The sequence below is a fragment of the Condylura cristata genome, unplaced genomic scaffold (assembly GCF_000260355.1).
Source record: "Condylura cristata isolate star-nosed mole 26May11 unplaced genomic scaffold, ConCri1.0 scaffold00023, whole genome shotgun sequence".
NCBI classification, from domain to species: Eukaryota; Metazoa; Chordata; class Mammalia; order Eulipotyphla; family Talpidae; genus Condylura; species Condylura cristata.
Genome location: NW_004567124.1, coordinates 13,554,507 through 13,567,042, shown reverse-complemented (window position 1 = coordinate 13,567,042; position 12,536 = coordinate 13,554,507). Strand labels below are relative to the sequence as shown.

Genomic DNA, 12,536 nt, shown 5'->3' with positions numbered 1-12,536 from the left:
TGGGGCATTTGGGCTGTTTCCATATCTTTCCAATTGTAAATCATGCAGCACTAAACATGGGGGTACAAGTATCTTTTTTTTTTTAATCAGCATTATACTTTATTGAAGATCTTTTATTATTGTTGTTGTTGTTGTTATTGTTATATTATTTTATTTTTACATATTGTTGTGCATTTTCCCATCTCAGTTGCAATCCCCTTGGGTTTCCCATCACCAAGTCACCCATGTGCCATCCCCAGAGTTTAATGCATTTCCCTCCCCCCACTGTTTTGATCCTATTCCCCACTCTACCCCCACAAAATGTCTCTGGTATATAGCTGTTCATCATTATCATTATTTTCTTGCCTGTTCCATTATATTCCTGCTATGAGAGAAACCATCCGGTATTTTTCCTTTTCTTTCTGGCTTATTTCACTAAGCATGATCTTTTCCAGCTCCATCCATGTTGCTGCAAAAGATATATGTTTCTTTTTTTTTTTTCTTTTTTTGGGAGGGGGGGTTTTCCATAGTGGCTGTACTAGTTTGCATTCCCACCAGCAGTGTAGGAGAGTTCCTTTTTCTCCACATCCTCGCCAACATTTGTTGTTGCTAGTTGTTTGAAGATGTGCCATTCTCACTGGGTGAGGTGGTATCTCATTGTGGTTTTAATTTATGTCTCCCTTATTACAAGCGATGTTGAACATTTTTTCATACGCTTATTGGCCATCGTCAGCAGCGTATTTCAGTCATCTGCCTGTTCTGCCCCTCATTCTCCAATGAATCCTCTCATCCCCCATACCTCTGACCTATACCACAGGTCTGTATGTATAAATAAATAAATAAAGTTTTTTAAAATATCAAGATATTTTAAAAGTATCTTTTAGAAATCTTTTTAAAATATCGTTACACAGCTATAAATTCCTTACTTATTTAAAGCCATTATCCATTTATATTGACTTGTGCTTAATAGCTCATGAGACTATATCTTCTGTTCCCAATTCCTACAGAACTATACTTCTAACTTCTGTTTTTGTCTTAATGAAACAGATGCAGAGAGAAGGAAGAAAAATTGGGGCATTATTAAATCAGAAACATAAACTAATGGATTACTAGTTAAAACTATTTTAAATAAATTTGTATGTATGTATACTTAAGTTGCCCATAAAATAAGCCAAGTAGAACCAAGAAATAAATACCTTCTACTGATACAGAGAAAGAAGTATCTCTATAAGGAAACTTTCCAAGACAAAAAATAGTTTGCTTTTTTTTATTCCAGCAGGTTCCTTCAAGAACTAGGAAATGAGAACTTTATTCCCAAGAAAGCAAATTCACCAAAGAACTCATGCTAAAATGAGTAAAACTAACTTGAAGGAATTACATAGTGTTTTTGTTTTTTGTTTTTTTAATTTATGTTTTGCATAGAATAATTGGAATGTAAGCCAAAGGTAGAGAGGATAAGAGACACTAAAGACAGAGTCGTGAGCAGAACAGGCTGATCCACTGAAATACTAAGGGGACAGCGACGAGACAGGACAGGTCTGCTGTGCCATATGTGGGTCAGCTCCCTGGCTGGGGATTGAACTCAGGCTGTATTAGCTGTGAGGCATAACCTCTAGGCCACGAAGGTGACCCCCCACATAGTGTTTCCTTAAGCAACTACTTTTACAATGCAGCAGAACATTCATGACAAAATAATGAATGTTTTCAGTTGTAGTAATATTGGTTTACAGCACTGTTTAGGTTTGAGGTGAAAAGTGTCTTGCCTCTGCAACTGTATATCATACCTTGCCCACCACCAAATGTCTTGTCATTATTGATGGCGAACCATTCGGTCTCCTCTACCTGTTCTATCCTTGCCTTGTAGCAACTACCATTCTCTGGTTTGTTTTTGCTTATGTTTTGTTTGTTAATTTACTTTCTTTGTATTCTTTAAATGGGTAAAATCACATGTGGTATTTATACACAGTGAATACTACTCAGCCATAAAGTAATATGACATATTGCCATTTGGGACAACATGGATCATGCAAATTGAAATGTCAGAAAGAGAAAGCCAATGATTGTACTTTACTGGCTGATTCTTAAAACATTAAGGCTGAAATCACTTCTTTTGGAGTTCTTTTGAGAGAGCATTTACCAGTAATCCAGAAAAGTTCCAAATCTAATTGTTTAAGAGGCACTGCTGCTTTGTATTTTTAAATTTCTCCTTCGGCCTCTTCTTTCCTCCTGAGATAGACCTTAGAATTCCCACAAAGTTGTCATACATTTTCTGTGAAGTGCATGCAGTTAACTCTGGTGCTGTTCATGGGGAAGGTAGACCACTTAATGTGTGAATGGTAGGAAGCACTTACCACATTTAAGGGAATGAGCCTGTTTGTACATCATTTCTGTGAATTAATCTTTTTCTACAGCCAAGTACAAGTCAAATTTATCTACCATATAATATAATACAAAAAAAAGCTCAATAAATGTTTGTTGGATTCAATATGATATCTTTTATATCATATGATAAAAATAGTGATGATAACACAAAACCCATAAATATATTGGCTGTGATTTAAATGCTTACTAGGTGCTAGTCACCATGGTAAGCATTTACATGCTTTAATTTAATCCTCAAGAAAACTCTGGCATTATTAGCCCCACATTACAGATGAGGAACTAAAGTTTAAAAGGTTAAGTAACTTCAGCTCAGAGAGATTAAGTAGTTTGCCCTAGGGAATCACCAAGTTAGGAAGGGTAAAGCCCATTTATATTAGAGCCCTGATCTGACCAGTTCACTTCTCTGTGCTTCCAGAAAAGCAGTGCTGCAGTGACTATGTCTTACAGTGTGGAGTATAGGGAATTGTTCCACTTTTTCTGTATTTAACATTCCTGTCTGATGAAAATTACCTATTTAAGAAGAAAACTATTCAATAATATTAAATCTGGTTACCTCCCAAGTATTGATTGATTAGCCTTATTCTTTCTGCTGCTGCTATAAGAACCCAGTAGTAGATATTTAACAAGTAGAAAGACAAATAATAATATTGAACTTTCGGTATTAGGCAGGTTTTTTAAATATTATGTACGTATTTCAAGGGCTTTTTCTCAAAGGTTTTTGTGTTTATTTTATTCCAGAAAAACTTCTGTTAAAGAAAACTTGGCATATGGGCAACCCAGAATTTGTGATAATCATAGTGGTTCTTCAGACTCATTTTCAATTACCCTTCAAGTACTTGAATATTTTCACATATCATGAGCATCATAATAGCCAAATCAGTTGGCATTTGGGAAAGAAAGTCCAAATTCACTGTGAATGGAAACCACGAAAGAATGTTTAATCTAGTTAGTGGGTGGGCTTTGGTTGTCATAGGAACTCAGCTCTGTCATCCTATGTTGTTACTAGGCAGGAGCAACCAGGTCATTCCATAAATCATTTCTGTCATAGCTGACGGTGATGCATTCCATCTGCTCCATCACTGCATGCCATAGTCTGCACACTTCAAATCCCTTCCTTCAATCCATCTGCTGCTCCCCTCCCCATTGGACACCTCCCCCAAACACATTCTTCCTCTAACTTCCATTGCAGACTCATATTCATTTTAGTTCTCTTGTAATATACTGAAAAACAAAAACATTACATTTGGGATAAGGAAGGATTAGAAGAGGTGAGAAAAAGGAATTTTTATGAAGATTACATTTGATATGTGACGTACCTGTTAGAATTTATTAGTTAATACAGATCTTTGGAAATGGTAACCATAATTATTATGAAATGTTAAGTTCTTTACAGTGTGACATTTTCCACACAGAATCTAGTTAAGTTTGGAGAAAAAACATGCTTATTGTCATTAGAAGTTATTTTCTAGCTTCCCAGTTGTCTCAAATGTCTTAGAAGGGCCTTTCATGTGGGAAACATCAGAGGGTACAACCTTTGTTCTTCTCTTTAGGTATTAAAAAGCACACAAAATATTGTGTGATTAAACATGTAAGTCCAGATAATACATTTGCAAAGGTTCCTTTATTTTAGGTTTAAGCCAGGATAATTGTGGTCTTAATCTCAGGCTAGCCAGAAAGAGAATTGTACATGAAAGTATTTACACAAAGTTCCCAAAGCCCTGTGGATTATGCATTAGTTTAGATAATAAACTAGTGTAGATAGGAGGAAAGGAAAATCTGGATATTGGTGCCATTTCTAATGTGTTTCCCTGAACATTTGCCAAACAATAACCCTTTAAGATTGTGCCCATGGAGAGTTATATAGAGGAAGAAACATCTGGTTTATTTCAGTGCCTAATTCCATATCAAAACACTTGGTCTTTAATTTAGAAGAGATCAAACAGGAGGACTGTTTAACTTTGTTGATTATATCAGACTTCTTTGTGATAATTTATGTTTTGATTTCAACCTTAGAGCAAAGGAGAGGAAAGAGAAGAGTGAGAGAGCACGCGCCTGTGCAAGCAAGTGCATGTGTTTTACTCTGGATAGTTAAATGGCCAATAGTCTCTAACAACAGAAAAGAAAATTTAGGGAAGTTGACTTTTTTTTTTTTAATAATTCATGAAATAAGTTTCTTTGTTCCTTAGACTCAATAACATTAGCATAATAAAGATTAACTGAAATGTGCACTGTAGTGTTTAAAAAATTAGACCCACAGTTCCAAGGTTGGGCTTGGGTACTCTCTATTGTGTTTCTTTTGTCTGAGGCCCTTTTCTTTAGCCTCTGGCTTATTGGCACCCTGCTGACTGGAATGGACCATGACTGATAGGAGGAGGAGCCTCATTTGTTGCAGTAAAACGAGGCATATTACACTTTAAGCCTGGCAGAAGGTACTGGGAGTTATTCATCATTGGTCATTTAACAGTATGGAGACCACAGACTGCATGCAAAATGAGTTCTTACTTTGTGTTTATGCTCTAGATTCTAAATCACTCCCATGCCCGTTTTTCAAGTATCTGGCTTTTTCTTCCTTTCAAAGATCACTGTAAACTTCTTTAAGGTTAGAAAGTATAAAAAGTGACCTATTACTGGCTTAGAATGTTCATTGTTAAATAAAGCCTCAAGTTTAGAATTTCTTAAAGTAACACAATTTCTATGAAAGACGTATAATTTGCATATGGTTTGGTAATAGAATAAACATGCAGAGATAAACTTTAATGTAATGATCTGTGATCTGAAAGACAATATTATCCTCCTTTTAAAATGTTATATTGTTCCTTTCACTTTATACACATTCTTTTTATAAAAATAAAGGATCAAGAAAAAGTTCTGTAATTTGCATGGCTATCTGCCACTTCAGGAAAAGCATTAATAGCAGTTCTGTTTGCCATCACTTAAATTTAAGGCAAAATAGAACCAAGGAATGTGATGGCTAGTTAGAAAATAATTTTTGTTGTGCAAAGAGAAAGGCTACTTTTAAAAAGACACCAGGAATTATATATATGTTTATACTTGAAACATTTCTGGTAATGTTTGATATATTTTTTGGTCCTTGAGGCACTTGGTTCTGCTGTTTCTTGGTGATTTTTGAAAGCTCATCCCTATTTTTATATAGTATCAAAACATCTTGCTAAGTCATTGTATAGTAGTAATTAATATATGATTCTAAAATAATTCCTCTTCCTTTTTGAAGACAAAAAAAGTCATCACCTGATATACTTAGAAATTAATTACAAGGGCAGAGATATCAGGGAAAATAAGTGTTAATAATCCACTAACCCCTTAAGATCCTGTATGTGCCTAATAATGTGCTGTGGACAATAATTCTCAAATTTTACACCATAAAACTTATTTGTAAATAAATTGATATTTTTAGATTTATTTACTTAAACATACAGAACAGGGGTACAGGTCAGAGGTGCTGGGACAGTGAGCAGATTAACCAGAGACATAGTGGGGAGCATAACAGGAAGATTGACGAAGTACATCTGAGGGAGCAGCAGGCGGGTCAGGAAAGGTCTGCCACGCCATATGGGTCACCCCCCTGGCTGGGGATCAAACTCGCACTGAGGTGGCACTGGAGAGCTTCATAGTGCTGCACTTTAACCTGTTGCTCCACCAGGGAGGGCCCAGTAAATTAATTTTTAAAACAAGATCTTTTTTCCCCATTTGATATTTGTTATAGAACCCCATTTCTAAAAGGCTAAGTTAATTGCTATCATTTGCTGGGTCCTGCTTTTTATCAAAATATGATATAGCAGATCTCAAGTATAATTGCTTACAATTTTAAAAACATGTATATTGAGCACCTACTTCTAAGACAGTGATAGACAGTGATGGATTCAATGTTGAACATACATTAGGCTCCTACCTTTGGAGGGCTTACCATGGAATGAAAATAAAGCAGTTATGTAAAAAATTACATATTCTCTAGTGTACAATGAAGTAAAAGATCAAAGAGTAGTATAGATTATTTTGAAAGTATAAGGGAAGTGAAAATGACACCTAAACAGGAAGGTGAGTTCTGAACTAGACTTTGATAGTGATGTAGCATTCCCTTGGAGAACAGTTAAACAGGCATTTTGAAAGCATAAGCTATACTCAGAAAGTGATAAATAATACTTTGTTTAGATAGTAAGGTGCAAAAAGCTATCAGTAGATTAAAAGGTAGGAATATGTTTTCATGACCAAATTATAAAGGACATCAACTGTCATTCTCTTTTATTTAGTATGCAACAGGAAGTGCTCCCTTTGGTTTGACTGCTAAAAACTGATTAGGACAATAGCACAGGCATTTATGTTTGAGATGAAAGAAGCAGGGAGTAAATGGAAATAAAAAGACTTAAATAGTCCACCCAAAAGTTTTTGTAAACTTTAAAGTAGTTGTATGGCAATGATAATGATAGGTACCTGTTCCAGAAACATTTTTAAAGAATGGTGGATATTAATGTCTGTGGTGAAAATGGTAAAGAAAGAGAGAATGGTTTTGGTGCTGATGAGAATGGTGATGCTAACCAAGGGAGAGAAGACAGAAAAGTAAAGACTAGAAGGATAGACAGCATGAGGCTGTAATGCAAGGTTTGGGTTTGGACATAATGAGCTTGAGTTAAAAGTATATATATCAAAGTGAGGGAATCCAGCAATCAGTATGTGGCTAGCGATACCATTTGAGGAGTCATTCATAAGAATGATGGCATATTTGGTAGTTTATTTAAAAAATGGGATTATCAAATAGATAAAATACAGATAAATAGAAAAGAAAATAGACTGGCTCTCTAGAGAAACCTAATTGAGAGCAAGAAGAGTAAAGGCAAGTTGTAACAAGTATGTACATACAAGGATTGGAAAGAAATACTCAAATGCTAATTTTCAACAGTGATGATTCTGTTAATACATACATAATTTACCAGTGGTAAAATCTGAAGCTATGGCAGTAATTAATCCTTTGAGCATACATTTTACTAGGGGAAAGGGTAAGAGACAGATAATAAACAAGTAAACAAACTTAGGGATCAATGTGAGTGTTACAGAGAAAACAGAAGCAAAAAGGTAGGAAAGAAAAGAAATAGTATTTCTCCAGTGTTTTCATGCTATTAATCCTAGTAGAGAAGAGCATAGAAAAATCAGTAAAGTTGTTCTAGTTTGTGATAATGATAATAACCCTTCCTTGTCTTACTAATATTATACTTGACATATTTCATATATACTAGCATCAATTATTGATAAAAGGTATAATTATGGATCTTGATTTACAAAATTAGAGGGGTATGTTGAAACATACTTTGTTGAAAGTGACCTTATTTACTTACATGCTTGCTATAAGTCAAGTTGTATGTGCTGACCTGTAGGAACCAAAATGTCACCTATAGCTATAATTTTCATGTGCCCCCTAAATTTTTAAAAAGGTAACAACTTTAAGTAACAATTTTAAGACTAGGCAATATTGATTTTAGAATATGTGATCTATTACTAAATCTTCCCATAAAATATTTTAAAATATATCTGATCGCTTTCCTTTACCAAAATGACTTCTTTTTTTTTTTTTTTTTTTAAAGATTTAGTTCATGCATCCAACACTGTGGTATAGGGCAGAAGTGCAGGGGGTGAGAGGATTTGCCAGCAACAGAGGGGGAAGCAGAACAGGCAGATATACTGAAACACACTGCAAAGAAGCAAATGAGAGAGACAGAAGGGTTTTGCTATGCCATACGGGTTATCTCCCTGGCCAGAAATCAAACTCACCTCCTTTTTTAAAAAATGAAAGTCACAAGTTTGTTAATTATGACTTAGAAAATTGTGTGAGAGCCTGTCCTAATATTGTTTCAGTATATTATACTTTCTTTAAAACAAATGCAGAGATTATTTATATACAGTAATTTGGGCCTCTTAATTCATTGGAGTTCTAAGCTTATTCAGAACAAGGTTATTTTTATTGGATGATTTTTTGCCCCAGTCAGTAGATTTTCTTTTTAAATAATTTGAACATAGTTTACCCACATAATTTGAGTGTCTGCCCTAAATTAAACACGAGATGTGAAGAAAATATATTATGCCTCTTATAAGATTGTTCTAAAACATACCTTGTAGGCCTAGATTAAGGCACTTAGATTAAGGATCTTTAAAATATCTAATATTTTTTATCGAATGGTCTCACAGGAGGAATGTAGAGAAAACAAAAAAGGAATCAGAAAAGAAAAAGTAACTATAATAAAGTAAAAATCAAAATCATCAGACAACTATAGATGAGAGACATTCTGTAGGGGAGGAGGAGGCAGAAGGACCAGGACAGAGGTGGGAAGAGCACAGGGGACTCTGATGGTGCACAGGTGAGCTGGTGGTGGGAATTTCACAGGGAAGACATACATTGTACAAAATGAAGGTTGATGTAATGAATATATTTTTTAAATTTTAAAATAAAATAACAGTTCTGTCATAAAATTAAAAAATAAAATATCTAATATCTTAAATGTTAGAATTGCTAAGGAAACTTGAATGAATCTTGCATTTTCACTATTCCTGTCTTGTTTTTCTATATTCCACTTATGAGTGAATCATGCACCATTTGTCTTTCTCTTTCTGAACTTGTTGCTTAGCATAGTCCAGTTATGTTTAACATAATCTAGTTCCATCTATGTTGTTGCAAATGGCACTATTTCATCTTTTATTTTATAGTGGAGAATTCCACTGTGTATGTGTACCACATCGACTAAACCCATTCACATGTTGTTGGCTACTTAGATTGTTTCTGTAGCTTAACTATTGTAAATACTCCTGCAATGAATATCCTAGTATTTGTGTATTCTTCAGGTAGACACCTGGAGTAGAATTAATGGATCATATGGCAAATATATTTTTAATAATTTGAAAAACCCCATACTGTTTTCCATGGGAAGTGGGCTCATTTACATTCACACCAGTCATGTACAAAGGTTCCTTTTTCTCCACATGCTCGCCAGGACTTGTTTCTGGTCTTTTTGCTATGGGCCATTCTCACAGGTGTAGTAATTTCATTGTGGCTTTAATTTTCATTTCCCTGAAGATGAGAGGTGAAGCTTTTTTATTGTGCTGGTTTATCATTGAAGAAGAAATGTCTGTTTAGCTATTCTGCCCTCTTTTTATTGTTTTGCTTTCTTTTTGTTGATTGTGTGATTTATGTTGATTTTAGACTAGCCCCCTTGTTAAATAGATGATATGCAAATATTTTCTTCATTCAACAGTGTATCCTACTTTTATTGAAACCCTCTTTTGTGTGCAGAAGCTTTTTAGTTAGATGTCTCAATCGTTTATTTTTTCTTTGGTTTTGCTCACTGTTGGAGTTGAATCCTCAAAAAGATATCTGAATGTCTTGAATATTTTGTGTATGTTTTCTTCTATGTATTGTGGTTTCAGGTCTCACATTCGAGTCACCTATCCATTTAAGTTATTTTTTACTTATGATATGGAATAATGGTCTAGTTTCATTCTTTTCCAGTTGTCTGACAGTTTTCCCAACACAATTTGTTGAAGACACTTTCTCTGATGTGTACTTTGCCCCCTTTATCATATATTCAGTGCCCTTACAAGTATTTCTGGCTTGCAGTTCTACTCCACTGATCTGTATGTCTTGTTTTTATTCCGATACCTTACTTTTTTTATTACTATGACTTGCTAATATAATTTGAAGTCTGGGGTGTAATACCCCTGTTCGTTTCTGTCTGGCTGGCTTTGACTACTCTCGGTCCATTGTGGTTATAGATACATTTCATTAATGGTCTGTTTTTCTTTGAAAAATGCCATTAAAACTTTGATAAGGATTATACTGAATATGTCTATTGCTTTGGCTCATATGACCATTTTTACAATCTTGATTCTTCCAATCCATGATCAGGAAATACCTTCCCATTGCTTTGTGTTTTCTATTTTCATTCAACAATGTCATAGATTTCATTGTATAAGTCTTTCTGAGGCTTTTTTTTTTTAAGATTTATTAATTTATGCATACAAGAACTGAGGTGTATGTGGGGTGAGAGGACTCAACAGAGACAGGGTGGGGAGAAGAACAGGCAGATCCACTGAGATATATACTGCTAAGGGGAGCAGCAGATGAAGCAGGAGAGGTCTCCTGTGCCATGTAAGCCAGCTTCCTGGCTGGGGTTAAACTTGAGATACAGTGGCTGCTTATAGCTTCATAGTTGAAACATAATTCCTTGAGCCACCAGGGAAGCCCACATTTAATTGTGTTTTATGTGATAGTAAGTAGGATGTTTTTCTTGATTTCTTTCTCTTCTCTTTGTTTTTATATAGGACTGCAACCAAATTTTGCATGTTGATTTTGTAGCCTACCGCTTTACTCATTGTTTCTAATTGTTTTGTTTGTTTAGTGATGTCTTTAGAGTTTTCAGTGTATATTATCATGTTTACCAATCGTGATAGCTTTTTACTTCTTTCCCAGTTTGGATCCCTTTTATGTCTCTTACCTAAGAGAGCAAGTTTAATTTTTTCATAACATAAATCATTTTGAGCTTAATTTAGTAAACTGAACAAGTTTGCAAATCAGAAGGGGTAGCTATTAATAAAAATATTATTCTTTTCTGGCTTTAGCACTTTTTAACTACTGTTCCAGAAAAATTAAGTTGATAGTTTCCTGTGATTACTTTTAACAGATTTCACTTAGTTGGATGGAGTAGAAAGATTATTTATCAAACTTGTTAATTTATTGGTCTTCTCTAACAGAAACAAATTACATTCAACTATGATAATTAAATAGTAGATATATTTTATTTTTCTCATGTTAGAGTATATGTAATACTTTTTATCCTGGTTTAAATTAAAACTGAGGCTTTGTTGCCTTCATATAATAGAATAGTCCTAAAATTGACTATTTTGATGACTTTTTCTAGGATTTTTTTCATCCTGAGTCTAGGGATAGGTACTTACATTATAAAAATGACTCCATGGAAACATGTTTATATTTTTGCTGTTGTCACATATCAATACATGTTTGTCTTTTGTTTTGTGGTTAGATTTATTCTCCTGATCATACCAGCAGTAGTTTTCCATCAAATCCATCAACACCAGTTGGATCACCCTCACCTCTCACAGGTAGGTTTTTGTTTTATGTAACTATTTAAGAACATACATGAAGCTACTTGGAAATAATAAAAAGTGTATTTACTTTTTCAGAAAAATCCAGTAAAAGTAAAGAGAATAATTTATATATTTTTTAAGATTTATTTATTTATACATAGAGAACTGGAGTATAGTGCAGGGGTGGTGAGAGGATTCACCAGAGACAGAGTGGGGAGCAGAACAGACAGATCAACAAAGTACACTGCTGAGGGGAGCAGTGGGTGAGATGTGGGTCACCTCTGGGGCTGGGGATCAAACTTGCACTGAAGCAGCTGTGGCTGGCTTGTAGTGCTACGTCCTAATCTCAGGGAGGTTATATCCCTCTCAGGGAGGGCCCAGAGAATAATCTGTATTTTGAGGGTGAGGTAAACAGGTCTTTCTTATTGAGTTCATTTATGATGAACTGCAATACTTGCTAGTTTTTACTTATTTATATCTTTTATTTTCTCAGATTCTTCTTTTTTTTTTTTTTTAAGATTTCATTTTTTATGTATGCATAGAAGTCAGCTGTAGGCCAGAGGTGCAGAGGGTGAGAGGATTCACCAGAGAAAGAATGGGGAGCAGAATAGGCAGATCTACTGAAAATCACTGCTGAAGAGAGCAGTGGGCAAGACAGCAGAGGTCTGCTGTGCCATGTGGGTCAGCTCTCTGGCCTGGGATTGAACTCATGCTACAGTGACTGCTGATAGTTTGATGGTACTGAGACTAACTCCTGTACCACAAGGAGGCCCTCTTCTTCAATTCTTAAAATTTGTGATAATTTCTAAGAACTTTGTTATAACTGGGTAAAAATAAGGCTAGGTAGTTGGGACTAAGGTATAAGGTGATGAAGGAGGTAAATCAAAAATTTTATTAGCTAGCACAGAAAATACTCATTTGGAAGTACATTTAACAACATTTTCTATTCTCTTCATTTTGGATGTATTATATGTAAGACTTGGAGATGAATAATTGTTTCTGCTGGTAGTTTATTTTTAGGTCCATTAAGTTGTAATCTCATATATGTGTATATAAATCCACAGGGTTGG

General features: G+C 34.8%; 1 protein-coding gene across 5 annotated transcripts in view; it reads left to right on the top strand.

Moving 5' to 3' along the window:
• TCF12 (transcription factor 12) overlaps positions 1 to 12,536 on the top strand; it is a 315,088-nt gene that overhangs the window by 270,510 nt on the left and 32,042 nt on the right. For all 5 annotated transcript variants that reach the window (XM_012728670.1, XM_004687757.1, XM_004687755.1 and 2 more), the window contains one exon: positions 11,403 to 11,481. In XM_012728670.1, the coding sequence (XP_012584124.1) occupies positions 11,403 to 11,481 (79 nt within the window). The remainder of the gene's footprint in view (positions 1 to 11,402; positions 11,482 to 12,536) is intronic.